The 16,228-nt window shown below is 37.0% G+C and overlaps 2 protein-coding genes across 4 annotated transcripts; one reads left to right on the forward strand and one right to left on the reverse strand.

Annotated features, from left to right (window-relative positions):
- Positions 1-649: 649 nt before the first annotated feature.
- Positions 650-7,828, forward strand: LOC124636439 (dnaJ-like protein 60). Of its 3 annotated transcripts, none has more exons than XM_047172531.1 (6): positions 650-864; positions 946-1,039; positions 2,050-2,225; positions 2,649-2,831; positions 3,710-3,812; positions 7,506-7,828. In XM_047172531.1, exons 1-6 carry the CDS (start codon positions 803-805, stop codon positions 7,596-7,598), a joined length of 711 nt encoding a protein of 236 aa, XP_047028487.1. In that variant the 5' UTR covers positions 650-802; the 3' UTR covers positions 7,599-7,828. The 3 variants fall into 3 exon arrangements, with proteins under 3 accessions (XP_047028487.1, XP_047028488.1, XP_047028486.1); XM_047172532.1 differs by having other exon boundaries at positions 653-864; positions 7,489-7,828; XM_047172530.1 differs by lacking the exon at positions 7,506-7,828 and adding an exon at positions 4,291-5,250 and having other exon boundaries at positions 656-864.
- A 1,531-nt stretch (positions 7,829-9,359) lies between these two features.
- Positions 9,360-15,798, reverse strand: LOC124636290 (arylalkylamine N-acetyltransferase 1-like). The gene is made up of 5 exons (XM_047172325.1): positions 15,553-15,798; positions 13,272-13,358; positions 12,827-13,007; positions 12,275-12,486; positions 9,360-9,679 (listed from the first exon to the last, which is right to left on the reverse strand). The coding sequence occupies exons 2-5, from the start codon at positions 13,343-13,345 to the stop codon at positions 9,469-9,471; spliced, it is 678 nt and encodes a 225-aa protein (XP_047028281.1). The 5' UTR covers positions 13,346-13,358; positions 15,553-15,798; the 3' UTR covers positions 9,360-9,468.
- Positions 15,799-16,228: the final 430 nt, after the last annotated feature.

Genomic DNA, 16,228 nt, shown 5'->3' on the forward strand with positions numbered 1-16,228 from the left:
TCGGTACCTATGTCTCTGCCATGCACGAGAGTAGGTATGTAAAAATATTTAGGCGAATAATTGACTTTTAAATAAGTTCTTATCTTATGAACTACTTTGTAGGTACAGTTTCATGATCTCTTTTTGCTATGGAAGTGCCTATATATAAGAACTATATGACATTTTACTGACTTACTTTCTGTGGAGAAATTGCTGTTCAAGGTTCTTCACAGTTTGGTAATGAATTCCTCAAAAATTTGAGAACTAATCCTTTCTATATAAACAGCACGAACAGTACCGAAGAATTCACACACCATAAAACGTAGGTAAGCCACGGTAAGTTTAACAGGTACCTGTATCATATAGCAATATTTCACACTGAAATTTTAATTTTAAGTTACAATAGTCATAAGCTTTAATTTTTCATTTCTGTTTTGCAACAAAATAAACAGTGTTTGCAATTTTGCATGTTTGCGTTGCGCGCCATATTTGATTTGACATTCATGTGGCAGTTGCTAGGCTGAAAAATCAAATATGATTCTGTACGTTCTGTCTGTAGTTTTAATAGCGGAAATGGGTACGATAGAACAAATCAATATTATATAGTCAGGAATTCATAGCCAGGGAAATATAACATAAATCTATAACTGATAAAACGTATTTGTTATATTTTTTCTTTCGTTTGTTTATGGCAATTGTGATCCAGTGCTGTCAACTTTGACAATTACATTTCCATCGGAGTCGGGATCAAAAATGGAAATTGCAAAATAATAACATGAACTACTTTCAAAATATTAGATAAATTTTAATCGTGCACATCGTTATGTTTTTTTTTAAACGACCTCATGACATCAAAGCAATTAAGGCGTTGCTGAGGTGCTACAGGTAAAATACTTTCGCTCTAAGAATGAAACATTTTATGGATCAAGGAATCTCATCTAATTTGTATGCGTAATATGCTTTCAGTTTAAATAGAAAAAATCACTATGAAGTACTCAATCTGAGAAGAAATTGTTCAGATAAAGATATCAAGGAAGCGTTCATACAAATGAGCAAAGAGGTGAGTGCAAATAGTTATTGATAACTATGTAAGTAAGTACCTACCTATTAGGTAATTATATTTTCCAGATGTGATATTTTAAAGTCAATATTGCACAATAGAGTAAGTTAGTAAGTGCCCATAATATATAATCTGGGAAAAATATTAGTTACTGTTTAAAGTTACCTTAGATTGGATGCTAAGAACATTCAGTGTTACCCTAGCTCACAGCTATAAAAAGCAGTTCAGAGTCATTCAGTTACTAGCAATGGCTGCCAATGGCTATGTTGTAGAAATTCTATTTTAGAGAGTCAGGTGAACATTTGGAATGTATAAATGTATTTAGTTCTAAAAAGTTTGAATGTATACTGTAACACCAGGATAATCTTTGAGAGAAAGGAAAAGGAGTGGATGGTATTACATATGTATGTACAGTCGACATGCATACATGTATTCATAATGTGAATTAATTAATCTTTTGAAACAGCTCCGTCATACTGCTTCAAAGCAGATTGCTGCTACTCAGACTGCTCTCTGGCTCTGACTTACAATCTTTCCGCCTCTTCCTCTCTGCAACTCTGAATTCTCGAGTGTTGGACGACTAAGAATTCGAATTAACGCGTCCTTTTGTTATATAGCAATGCTTTTTTCGTTCGAATTACCAAGTGCAACAAAATGTATTGATTTAGTTCGAAATATAAAGAGATTTTATAGGGAACTCGTGATAACTTTGAAATATCGCAGGTTTGAATTAACAAGAGTCGACTGTATATTTTTAACATAGAAAAGGTTACTGATTAGAAATGTGTTTCTGCGAATGCAGTAGATGACTGAAATTGTCAATGAGTATGAGGAATAATGTTAATTAATTCTTAGGTCCAAGTATGCCATGAACATGAATATAAACTTATTCAGACAAGCTTGGCCCTTAAGTGCTTGTAAGCCGCTTACTATAAAACAATAGAAAATCAATTGTGTTTTGTATATATCTGTACTATAAATGGGTTAATGTTATTTCTAATATATTCCAGTATCATCCTGACAAAAATAAAGATGCACGAGCACAGGAGAAGTTTGTTCGCATTGTGGAGGCGTACAATGTACTGAGCAAGCCCAGTAGTCGCGCTCGATATGACAGCATGACCGAGATAGAAACTTCCGATCACGGTGGGGCCTCGTACGTGTATAGGTCACATGTGCCTTATAAGTAAGGAAGTTTATTTTATCTCATTTATAGATGTAAAAGGTTATCATAAGAGTTTAATTTATAATTTTCTTTTACGCTAATTCTGTTTGAAGGCCATGATATCAAAAAAGGTTGAAATCCAATTAATTTTTTAGCCACAAATCTGCCTTCTGGATTTTTCGACAAAAAAATATTATCTTCACATACATATTTGAAAGATAAAACTATATCCCAACTCATGTTATAACTTAGCAAAATAACTCAATATTATAAGGGCTGATTTATCAATCACCAGATAACTTTTATCTGACGAATAAGTTTGAAGTTTTGACAGCTTTTGTATAGAAGATATGTCAAACCGCCATATTTATTCCTCAGATAGAGGTTAACTGATGATTGAACAATCAGCCCTAAGTCTAACTTATTTGTTTTTCCTATTTCCAGTTTACGTAACAACCCACATTACAGCTACTACTATGAATCCCAAACCAGATCGTCCAATGCGAATGATAGTAAAAATGCAACGTATGGGTCGACTGGTATAAAGAAATTGCCCAACTACGTTATTATAGCAATGTGCACCGGGGTCGCCTTGATCGGGATATTACTGCAAGTGTTTGTAATAAGGTCAGTTTTTATTTGTGTTTTTATTATTTATTAACATACCTATTTAGCCCAATTTCACCAACAGCATAATCGTAATAGCAGTTTTCCAAAAACAACTGAAAAACAGAATTGCTTGTTATGTTGGTGAAAGTGGGCCCTAATCATTTGCATTTATCATATGTATTAAAAGTCCTTTTTCTATTGGTGAAACTCGCACGAAAACTCCATATACTACGTTTTTGAGTTTTTTGCAAAAATACACAGACTTCTCAGAGGATTGTTTTATCCTATAGTACCTATATATGTGATTTTGTATCGGTACCTGTTTCTCATGATTTTTGGTGGTGTGGATTATCAATTGGAGAATCTAATTCTAAAGGCATCCCCAAAATGCTATCCGTCACCGTACCTAAACCTAATCCCATCTAAATCATTTATGCTTATCATTGTGAAAGTGGTAAAAATAGACAAATGCACAGTCATGTTGTTTATACACATCAGAACGTCAGCATCACACGCTTCTATCCTATCTGCGCGCCATCCATTTCGATTTTGCAATAATAATTATTTTTGGCGACGCGACATCATCTACAACAACACGTTGTCAACATTATTTCTTATGTTACCTATTTATAAATAGACTTTTATGTACTCGGATTTGTATATTAAGTACTAGCTTCTGCCAGCGGTTTCACCCGCATCCCGTGGGAACCTCTGCACGAACCCGGATAAAAAGTAGCCTATAGCCTTCCTCGATAAATGGGCTATCTAACACTGAAATAATTGTTCAAATCGGACCAGTAGTTCCTGAGATTAGCGCGTTCAAACAAACAAACAAACTCTTCAGCTTTATAATATTAGTATAGATAGCTTAATAGGATTTGTTTAATTGTTTTCAGAAATTTGTATGTAGCACAAAGACAGCGAGCTCAAGAGAAGACCAAACGTCTTGCAGAAGAATTGGATAGAGTGCGGGCTGCCGCTCATACTAATGGAAACGAGGTATTTTCATACTAAATATTTTTGTTCATAATTATACATATTTGTGATTTAATATCGCTTTTAAAACCTAGATTTTCTTTTTCAATATATGTATTCTCCTTTGAATTGAACATACGGCTGTAAAATCAACTAAAATGGCACGGTGGGTGTTCAGGATGGCTGTCGATTAATTCTCTCCACGGAGGAAGGAACGATGAGCGAAGAGGCTATAAGGCAGGTAGGTCAGGCGCCTGTTTGTAGGCCAAATACGTACTGTCAGCGTGACCAAACAATCAGCTACTAGTCAATTAGTAAGGCGTTCGGGTTCCTTAAGACATCGGTCAAAGATTATACCTGATTGATCGGTGATTTGGTTAAAAAAAACGAACGAATTCCGAAGAAGGCGTATGAGGGCGGAGCTAGTAACGTTCCTCATCCCCCGAACACCCGCATTTTGAAAATAGAACCTAGTTGTAGCCTCCATTTAATTATATTTCAGATGCAGACGCGCCTTTTGCTCGACAAGATCGTGACAGCGGCGAACCCGACCGTCGCTACAGCGTCACTGGGACAAGCACTGGCGAGCGAAAAGAAGTGATTTACTTCCACTTTTATCATTTAAAAGTAGAACATTAGACCATAGAGTTGACGTAAACTTTTAGTAAAATTTGACGCGACTTGAGGAGTCCATAAATCCTCTTTGCAAATGTAGTGTTCTGAGTAATTTATTGTGAGTTTGATATTGGTTCCTGATGTAGATTAATTTTGTTAGATAATCATTTTCATACGCAAGCTCCTCGATATATTTTTTTTGTGCAAATAGTACAGCTTTGAAGCACTGGTACTCAGCTGAATCCGGTTTGACTGGAAGCCGACCCCAACATAGTTGAGAAAAAGGTTCGGAGGATGATGGATAAGTACAGCTTCGAAAAAATTGGGGATTGGAGAGAGCTATCGTCATCCAAAGTATAAGTGGCAAAAACATAAGAATCGATTGGCAGCCAATTATTATTGAAACTGTCCAATAATTCTATACCCAAATCAAATGTCATCATAATATTGTAAAAATAAAACAAACGCATTTAATTATAGTTTTTGACGGTTAGACAAACAAAGATCAGTTGAAATCCCCATTCGGCCTCTTTGGGGTGATATTCAATTTCAATGCGAATGATTAAATTAGAACAGGAACCAATCTAATAGGTACCTTGAATCGAATCATCAATTTAGTACAATTATTATCAATTTAGTACAATTATAATTAGTTTTACTGCAGTGTACATTATGTAAATATAGAGTAAAAGTTGTTATATGTTTTGTAAATCTTTTGACTTTTTACCAATGTCGCTGTATGTACCTATATTGATATTGTTTGAACTACCTCCGTAATTGACGTGTACATAATAATTGTTGTAGACTTCGAATTGTGTACTATACAATATATTTTATACAGAAATTATTCATTAGTTTTCATTAGTAGTCTCTTATATAATGTTATGGGAATAATTAATATAGAAAGTTATTATTTTAATGGTTCTAATAAAACACAACCAACCGCTCAACCACCCATATATCGGGTGTGTCGTTCATAATCACATTAAATGAAATGCGTTAATATACTGGTTAATATATGTCCATTAACACAAAGAAAAAAGAAAAATACGTAAAAAAAAAAAATGAATTTTTCAAACAAAGTAAATAGAATAAAAATGTGCGAAAATTAGAACACCATATAAAAGTCAGTCATTACAAACAACTGTAATTCTCCCTTGAAAACTGACAGCTGTCAACTGATCAAAACATTCGATACTCCTAACTTTATCTCTGCTTTACACATGATGTTGTAAATTATAAAAACGAAAAATGACTCCTGTGGCTAAACCACTGAATGGATTAGGTTATTTTTTTTACAATTCGCCATAGAGTATCATATAGTATATGTGATAGAATTTAATGTGATTGTGAACGACACACCCGATATAACCCGTGCCGATAAAGAATGGGATTAGAAATCGCGACAGCTATATTTACCTCTCGCTCATACACTATAGCACATGAGCGAGAGTTGAATACAGCTGTCGCGATTTCTAATCCCATTCTTTATCGGCACAGGTTGTACGTACTTTGCAAGGTCTGGGGCCCGATTCTCCTAATTTTACTTAAGCAACATACGATTCACGTTCGACTCGATTCGACTGATATCCAATCCCGACTCGATTACGATTGAAACGTATGTGGCATTCCGCTATTTTTTCTTTGAAATAAACGTTTTAATCCTTTTCTGTCATTCAATAATGAATCATTTTGTCTGCAAATGATTTACGATTGCAAAATGATTGAACAGCAAACTACCGTATTGACCAAAATCACCAAAATAGCAGACCAATCGCACACCAATCAAATGTCAATCGAATACGATTGGTCTTTTATTAGTAGCAGAATGCCTGATATGGTTAAAACTGCTATTGCGATCATATTGCGATTCGATTTCTATTCGATTTTGACATTATTAACTTAGGAGAATCGGGCCCCTGCTTACTGTATTGAATAAATTTTGAGCAAATTCTGGTACCTTCAGGATAGCTAAGAATTTTGTAAGGCAGTATGCCGTGTTGCGTACAAATAGGTAATTGTCATATAATTAGCTCATGTATTACGTGTGTAGACCAGGAAAAAACAATTTCACACAATTAAGACTGCGTTTCACGATTAAGCTAGGCTTTATTTATTACTGTTAATTTTTATTAGGTTCGCGGTAAAAATATATATTTTTTAAGCGCACGTAGGTATTCTATTCTAAATCCAAAATTGGGTCCAAACGAAGGGCTGCTGGTTAACTTCTTTAAGAGGTGTCACTATGGACTGGCACAGTTCTCGTGAAACTGGGGCCCGATTCTCCTAATTTTACTTAAGCGACATACAATTCACGTTCGACTCGCTTCGACTGATATCCGATCCCGACTCGATTACGATTGAAGCGTATGTGGCATTCCGCTATTTTTTCTTTGAAATACGTTTTTATCTTTTTCTGTCCTTCAATAATGAATCATTTTGTCTGCAAATGATTTACGATTGCAAAATGATTGTACAGCAAACTACCGTATAGACCAAAATCACCTAAATAGCAGACCAATCAAATGTCAATCGAATACGATTGGTCTTTTATTGCTAGCAGAATGCCCGATATGGTTAAAACTGCTATTGCCATTATATTGCGATTCGATTTCTATTCGATTTTGACATTATTAACTTAGGAGAATCGGGCCCCTGGATGTCATTCCGTGACTAAATTCCGAGCACAAGTCCGCCCATGGTATTGATACTCCTCCGGCCCCCTCTATCCGCTGATATTTGTCAGAAAGTAGGGATGAATATACTTAGGTACCTACCTATTTTCTTACGGCCAGTGTTACCACTCTTCCGCTACTTTAACCAAAATGGTGGCAATGGATAATTCATTATACAAATAGGAAAATCTTTTTTTTATTATTTAAAGGGTTTGAAAAGATGGGTAAAGACTGGATAAGTTTTAGTTAAAGAATTGGTTTCGCGCTAGGATCCTCCTTGTAGTTCCAAGAAACATTTCTTGCCAAACGTTAATGTCTTTGTAGTACTCTTCTCTTTATATGTTTTTTTTTCTTGGTAGGTACTTGAATTCCAGTTGGCCCTATTTAAACTTGTCAAGTTCTCTTTACAGTAATGATAACGTTGCAGAAACTCGACGGAGGCTTTAGTCTCGGAACTCGGTTTATCGGAGTCGCCACATCCTCACCCATCAGACGATTGGTCTCACCCAACCAGACATGAAACACTACAAAATTTTATCAAAAAACTTATGTCAATGTTATTGTGAAGAATAACTATTCCGAACACGAAACAAATTGATGGTGCCAGGAATGTGACGTTTTTTTTGAAAGTTGGCCTCTGAAATCAACGAGTATTTTAGTCAAATTAAACTACATATTAAGGTTAAATTGGTCCTGTAAATATTTTGTGGATTAATGTAACGTAAAGTCGAATTATATCGATTTTATAAATTCGTTGTTTTATTGGTACAGTAACCACAGATTATATAATAGTTACTACGTAACAGATAAATCACTCCATATAAAAAAGTCCATACCTACTGTTATAAGCACCTACAAGTTCCCCAACTACCTACAAATTCCTAGCTGCGTTATAAAATGCACCTTAAAAGCTCGAGCGCTTGATTGTTATTCCAATGCGATAGCGCACAGTTCAGTGACCGCAACCGTGCCGTGGCCGTGCTTAGGGTTGCTTCTTACAATTTATTAATATTTAAGTAGGAAAACAAAGTTACGCTTATTTTAAGATAGCCTTTTTTAAAACTGAGTTTTTAAACAAAAAGTAATATCAAGAATATTTTTCTTTAGTTAACTTTGTATTGCCTACTATATAAAATGGAGTATGGGTACATATTACTAAATATTACCTAATACGTAAGCATAGGTAAGTACTACAGCATAGGTAGGTAAGTAGTACTTAAGTAAAGCTTTCGTCAAAATCAAAGGCGGTTTCCAACTATTTTTCGAGCACAAGTGCCATACCCATATGGTACAACTCCGTCGAGTGTTGATACATACCTAAAATTGGTTTCTGCGTAGCGACACGCGTAATGTTCCGAGTCGTCATTAAGTTGGACCAGAACTATACCTACTTACACTCGAGATGTGTTTTGAGCTACAAAACTCACAATACAGTTCATATGACTAAGTAGGTATCTAAAGTAAAATAAGTACCTAATGATCTCTGTCGTTAAAAACATAAAGTAGATAAGTATTAATTTACTTAAAAAAATAGAATTACTAGATCCAAACTAATATTATAAATGCGAAAGTAACTCTGTCTGTCTGTCTGTCTTTCTGTCTGTCTGTCTGTCTTTTCTTCACGCCTAAACTACTGAACCGATTTGTGTGAAATTTGGTACAGACATAGTTTGAAACTTGAGAAAGGACATAGGATAGTTTTTATTACAAAAAATAAAAATAAAAAATAAAATTTATTACGGACATACAGTGCCATCTATTGGTCAAATGTCGAGCTGTTCCTATGCTCCGTAGATAGATGGCGTTAATCCCAAAAATCCTGCGGGAGCGGGAACTTCTCAAAAATCCCGCGAGATCGGGAACTATGTGGGTAAAACCAAAAATCTGCCGGAAGTCACTATTCCACGCGAACGAAGTCGCGGGCAAAAGCTAGTAAGTTCATAAATATAAAATGTTTCTAAATCTTACAATAGTCGCATATAAACCAACACAACTCAAAATAATCTGTCAGTTTGTTAGGTAGCTTAAAAAACCTACTAAAAACCAACAGCATAACATGCCACGAAATAAAAATAATAATATTGGAGCGCGCGCGGCGCGTGTGACTATTGAAAGCCCTGAGCCGCGTGGGGTTACCGGTAACCCAGCGAGCGGTAGGCATTTATCGCGCGCAAGTACGTCGAGTGACAGAGGCCTGCAGTAACTTCAGAAATAGGACGTAGCCAGTTTTAAGAACTCGATTATTCTAAAGAGGAAAATAGGTAAAAAAAACTTCGAGATATAAAATTCGATGAAATAAAATTTCATAATACATACAGTTACGTATTTATCGGTATGTCACATGTTTCAATAACTTATCTAAAGAGTTTTCAGTCGCAATACATTTGTTGTTAGTTGTTTTTATCGAACATTATCTTGATGTAGACTCTGTCGTCGACATGCGGCGGTTCCGGCACGATAAGGGGGCGACCGTCGAGTTTGATCTCGTTGTATGGTGCTGAGTACATGCAGGTGAAGCCGAGCCTCTCTGCGGCCATCGCTGAGTAGGCACTGGACGTGTCCATTCGGAGAATTCGAACTCCGCGCTGCTTTGCTAGCTTCCTGAAATTATAGATTGACTTTTAGGAGGATTTTTTATTTTTATTCTGGACTAGCTTCTGCCCGCGACTTCGTACGCGGATCCTGTCCCTTATGCCAGCGACTATGGGGTCAGCAAAATCAAAGATCTGAATAGTCGCAATAGACGTGACCATAGGGATAAAAGTAGTGATTCTAATTAGACCGCATTTAAGTTGTGTGTGGCAAAAATATTACACGTAGGTATTATTTCGTAAAAAAACATTAAATAGATGACAAAGTCGTGGTGACTTAGTGGAATTCGTGGTGGTTTAGTGGGTAGAGAACCAATCTCTCAAGTATGAGCGTGCGTCTTTGATTCCAGGTCTGGCAAGTGCCTGCCAATGCAACTTTTCTAAGTTCGTATGTACTTTCTACGTATATTTTGGATACCAATGACCGTTATTTGGAGGGGATGTTAAACTGTAGGTTCCGACTGTCATTGAACATTCTTGGCAGTCGTTATGGGTAGTCAGAAGCCAGTAAGTCTTACCAAGGGGTAACCGGGTTGTGGAGGTCAGATAGGCAGTCGCTCCTTGTAAAACACTGGTACTCAGTTGCATCGTGACTGGAAGTCGACCCTAACATAATTGGGACAAAGGCTCTTGAGATAATAACGACAATAATAATGAGATATAGGCACCGCAAGACATCTGAGGCTGATGACGGGGAGTAGCGACCCCGCGGGGCTATATATACTGAGTTCTCCAGGGAGAGTATACTGTCCCCCATCTCCGGCCGGTCGGAGTGAACCATGACGGGGGTAGGTCTCACGCCTCTGGCTTGGCTTGGCCGTCCAGAGTGGAGTCGCTAGAGCAGGATTAGTGGCCCTGCTCGGAGGGTAGGTGCCTCATGGTAAGCACAGGGAGCGCGTAATCCGCGTTTAAAGTCCGCCGAGGTATCCTCACCCTTCAGCCGCTCATGTCCCTATTGCCCTCTTGTTGCTATTCAGTGACTGGTTACAGTAAGTGAGGTGGCGAGTCTCCACCTGCCGTTTTTACATGTACCTAATACATTGTCATCCACTAACATCCCATCAAAATAGCCCAAGTAGTTTTCCTCCATAGTTAGCAATAGTTTAGCACAGAACCGGGGATTGTCTTTTTTTTAACGACGTCCACCGGGGATTGTCCTTGGGTTCATTTCTATAGTGTATAAAGGGATAATCGTCGGTTTTGTGTCACCATTTCATTAAAGTTGTCTCAAAAGGGCTTCAGCGTGTTGGCTTCGACCCCACGTTTGCCTTCCAAAAATTTGGAACTCTGTAGTCCCGAGGTCTGGAAGAGATATACAAAATAAAAATGAAGATAAAACGCAACAAAGTTAGAGAGTGGAGGCTCGTGACGCCACGTCTAGGTATGTAAAATTTGTACTAAGCAGTGACTTAACACGAAATTCAAGCGTTGTTGTATCTTCGTTATTATTTGTTTGTGAGAGAGAGAAAAGAAAAATGCGTGTCCATTATTTTAGGGTTATCTAAAAGACGGACTAATTACTTATTTTGATTCACTATACCTATTTCATAACATTCATTTCTATACATTTCAAGTGTAGTATTGCTCTTGAAGTTCCACATCAGGTGTTCCAGATCTTCGATGTTTACACGTCAATAGAGAGTGCTTATCAGATTGAACCACTTTTGCTAAAACGTCATATCTTTATAAGCTATAGTCTAGCTGGGCTCCTGGGTTTCCACATTAGGTGTTTTACATCTTCAATTTTTATAAGTCAACAGAGAGTGCTTATCAGATTGAACAACTTTTGCTAAAACGTCATACCTCTATATGCTATAGTCTAGCTGGGCCCCTGGAGTTCCACATCAGGTGTTTTAGATCTTCAATTTGTATAAGTCAATAGAAAGTGCTTATCAAATTGAACAACTTTTGCTAAAACGGCATACCTGTATATGGTACAGAGAAGCTGGGCTCTTGGGGTTCCACATCAGGTGTTCCAGATCTTAAAATTTATAATCTCAGCTGAAAATGCTCATCAAATGAAACAATTTTTGCCACGGCACCATATTTGTATCTCTTATAGTTTTATTGGTCTGTTGGAGTTCTGCATCAGGTCTTCAAGTTTCGAAGATAAATTATAGCCTATATGTTGACCAGGCCTAATACTGATACAACAAAGAAAAAATCATTGAAATCCGTTCAGTAGTTCGGAAGATTAGCGTGTACAAACAAACAGACATACAGACATACAGACATACAGACATACAGACAAACAGACAGAATTTTTTTTTTGGATTTGTGCTCCATTACTGTTTCTAAACCCCACCCAATTATTATTTTTTTAATATATTCAATGTACAGACACAGTTTTTTTACAGATTTATTATATGTATAGATAACTGTCCTTCAATGCGGGGTACTTAACCAGAACTTATATGCTGTTTGACAGCTGGTGTTAACATTAATTTACATCATAATGAAACGGTTACGGATTGCCACTATACTCAGTTTTGTGGTAGATTTGACGTGTTGACTGACTTGTTTTTATGCAAATCACATTAAAAAACAAAGGCAGCAGTTCTACGTAATTGTGCTTCAAAGATTGTGCACGGTTTTCAACACTTACTCTGTTTCATTCAACAAAGCGTTCATGATGCCCCGCTTCCTCCAGTTAGGGTCGGTGGCCGCGATCTTCACATCCAGCAGTTTGTCATCATTGGGGAATTTCTCCGCGAGCCTAGCACCTTCCTCCCGCTTCGCCAACACGTAGAGAATCTTCTTGAATTTAGGGTTTGCACAGTTTTCTGCCATTTGTAAGTAGCCGCTGCCGTTATCTCCCTGAAATGATATTGGATCATAGTACATAATCATCATCAGTCCTATTTGAAACTGAGTCTACATATAATGTGCTTAAACCACATAGGTTCTAGTCCATTTTTGTAGAGGCTTCGGCAAACCATCTATGTCCCCTTTAAGTTGTCCGTTGGTACATTCTGTCTAAGTATCATAAAGTTTGAAGTTACCACTAGCTACCGTGGGAAAGGCAAAGTTATTTGGTGAAAACTGTACTTTAGCTAAGGTCTATGCCCAGCAATGATTCAATGCATGCTTATGGAGTGAATTACTTGAGAGTGAGTTACTTAGAGTTCTTTAGGTGCCATTGGTATAGGTTACCCACCTCGGTTAAAGTGTCAAATTCATTAACCATAGCTCCAACAATATTGCCTTCTTTGTCAACTGCCTTGAAGGAGCAACCATCGCCTGGCAAGGCCTTCTTGCAGTAATTCTCTAGCTCGGTGCATGTCCCTTCACTGCAGAGCCCGACAGCTAGGTTCATCGGTTCGTCGATGAAGAATGTTCTAGAATAAGATAAAGAGCTTATTGGTATTCGTCCTGCATTGGTCTTCACTTAAGGGACATAAAATTGGCCCTTGGAATTTCAAGAAGATATCCGTAATGACTATGAGGATCATTAAAAGGGCCTGTCGAAGCCAAACTACTGAGTGATCTTTCTATCTCCATCTATTAAAATATTTTCGAGTGAACAATGAAAGACTGCTTTGGCATCTGCTTATATAAATGGTTGGGGAAGTGCGCAAAAAGGCTTGACGAAGTCAACTTACTTTCTCAACAAGTTCATTACATCTTCAGTGTCCGCTGCTTGAATCGGTTTAATTTCATAACCAGGTTGAGCCATTTTTGCACGCAATCTGGAAATTAATGTGATACTTTTAATAAGTAAGGCTACCTGTTAAAACTTAATACTTATTCCCTGATGGGATCATTAATGATGAATTAAGTCGTTACTTGTGTCAAAAATGATAGCCAACTAGATCGATAGCACACACTATCGAGAGAAACGAAATACATTTCGTCTGAAACAATGTTCAACCAACTCAATAGAGTCGATTGTTAGAAAGTTGGCACTAACGGGTTCTTGAGAGCCCCACCAAGAGTAGATATACATATTATGTAGATACTGGGTACCTTACAGAAAAGTGCAGTAATGATATGCAGAAAGCAAGAGTGCTTTAACAAATTGCAAGTCTTAAGTACAAGAGTGGTTTGCGAAACGACATACTTTATGGGAGGCTCACCTGATAGTGTGAGCTAATATTGTACAGGCTAGGTAGGTAGGGTAGATTGGGTACAGTTGTGCCAATTTTCGTTTGATCACCAATAATTTTGTTATTTTACTAATTAGCTCGCAAAAAAGGAACTTGTATCGAAATTTAGACATTTGTGTACGTAAAAACACTAATATATTGCTCCTTAATACTATGGTTTACCCATAAGATCGATTTAAAAAAAAATGGGAAAGTGTCACAACCGGCCACATACCAAGGGCGGTTGTGACATGCATAAACATATATCAAAATGGTCTATAATATCTTTTATTGTAGAAATGTTTAACATAATAAGCTTACAAACATAATTTTAACAATCAACAAAAAACATTTACTGTGTTAAAACTTGTAGCTGTAGAAAGGCTTGTAGCTTGAGCTACACATACGAAATCCCTTGCTTCATTTCTTCATCGGCATCTTTATATTTTTTGATATCACACTGCACTCTTTCGGTCTTCCACAAACGTATTCTGGACATCTAAAAGCAAAAAATAATAATATGAGATTTATTATATGTATAGATATTCGTCACAACCGTACCCAAAAAATTGTCACAACCGTACCCAACGCATCATTTTGAAAACAAAAAATCGCCATGATTTTGCCAAATACTTTACGTAAAAAGAAATCACTTGTAATTAAATGTTAATGTTCAACTTTTAAAGAAAAAAATAACAAGATAATCTTTATGTATAAAAATAACAGTAATTAGGAAAAGAAATCGAACAAAAATACTTACTTTTGATTGTTGAAAAGCAATGTGGGCTCCTGCTTACGTCAACGTCCTGCGCCGGCTAACGCAATATTGGGGAACGTGTTTAGGCTTGTGAGCCACGTCTTTCTCCCTCACACCCTCCCCCGTATTACGTATAGTTTCGTTACAATTGCGACTGTCACTACCGTACCCTGGCACAACCGTACCCAGTTTACCCTACTTAGTCACTGATTATGATGAGTAGATCATTTTCCAAGTCTCTGGGAAACTTTTTATACTCACTTCAATCAGCGTTTTTGCAAGAGTACCTATGTTGGGGATTTTACCAAGAACAAGTTTTCGATAAGTACATCATTATTTGCTATATTCTCAAAGTTTCCGATGTTTGCATGTCGGTGCCTCAACAGGGAAATGTGGTTATGGATCTCCGATTCGAGGTAAATTTTATGGTGTACCTTAGTAAATCTCCTGGAGGAACTAAGGATGAAGAGCGTTTTTTGACGATCAGAAAGTGATATCACCCCGGGCGGTGGGGCTACGGAGCTGCGGGATTGTACGAAAGAGTTACAGTATGATGGTATGAACATGATGGGTTTTAGTCAGTAAGAGTCTGACACTTCCTCACGCTGCTAACCCACAGCGGGGAGGAGTCGTTTGATAAAATCCCATTAAAAAAATGGTTGGGTGGGGCGCAAAGTCCCCGCATTCGAAAGCAACAAGTGCATAAACACTATTGAAGTAGGTAGGTACTTAATTAGACAGATAATGTCTATAAATTATAGGTAATAAGAGTCCTACTTGATACTTATAAAAGGCAAGTACCTATTCGGTCCAAATCAGATTAGATAAGGATGCCTATCGTTCGGTAATATTTTAATCACATTATTTTTACAAAGTTGCTACTGAATTAATCCATTTACTTACATCTGGGATATCTCTAAATACATATTACATCAACAAACCTACACTGTAGCTATAAATTAATCGTTCGCAGGTTTAATTAATATGGCAACTATGCAAGCAATAGAACCTCTATAGATTTTAATTAGCCTCATAACTTACCTCTGTTAACTTTAACTTATGAGATATAAATAACACAGCACATTTGTTTCACTACACACTTAACAACTTAAATAAACATTAACAGTTTAATAATAGATTAATAAATTAAAAAACTCGGCACTTAGAAACGTGTTTCTTCGTAATAAAATTGAATAAATTGATTATATTGTTATGTAAAAACAAATCGGTTGTAGCGTACGGCGTGCGCGCAGCTAGATAATGTTTTGAACGTCGCGCGGACACATTAACATATTAACGGTGAAAGATAAAAATACTATATTTAAGGCGTATACGCCCGTTTGTTTGTTTAACTTATCGGTCAATTATGGAAAGTAATATTTTTATAGTGATATCATAAATTGCGGATTCTGCTTAAGGTATTTTTAAATGACCACACGATACTCATCGTTACGGGTAGTCAGAAGCCAGTAAGTCTGACACCAGTCTAACCAAGGGGTATCGGGTTGCCTGGGTAACTGGGTTGAGGAGGTCAGATAGGCAGTCGCTTCTTGTAAAGCACTGGTACTCAGCTGAATCCGGTTAGACTGGAAGCCGACCCCAACATAGTTGGGAAAAGGCTCGGAGGATGATGACGATGCTCATTGAACATGGGCATAATAATACGTAAATATGGTAAGAAATTAAAGCATGTCTTTTCGGTAAGTAAGGTGTATGT

The sequence above is a fragment of the Helicoverpa zea genome, chromosome 14 (assembly GCF_022581195.2).
Source record: "Helicoverpa zea isolate HzStark_Cry1AcR chromosome 14, ilHelZeax1.1, whole genome shotgun sequence".
Classification (NCBI taxonomy): domain Eukaryota; kingdom Metazoa; phylum Arthropoda; class Insecta; order Lepidoptera; family Noctuidae; genus Helicoverpa; species Helicoverpa zea.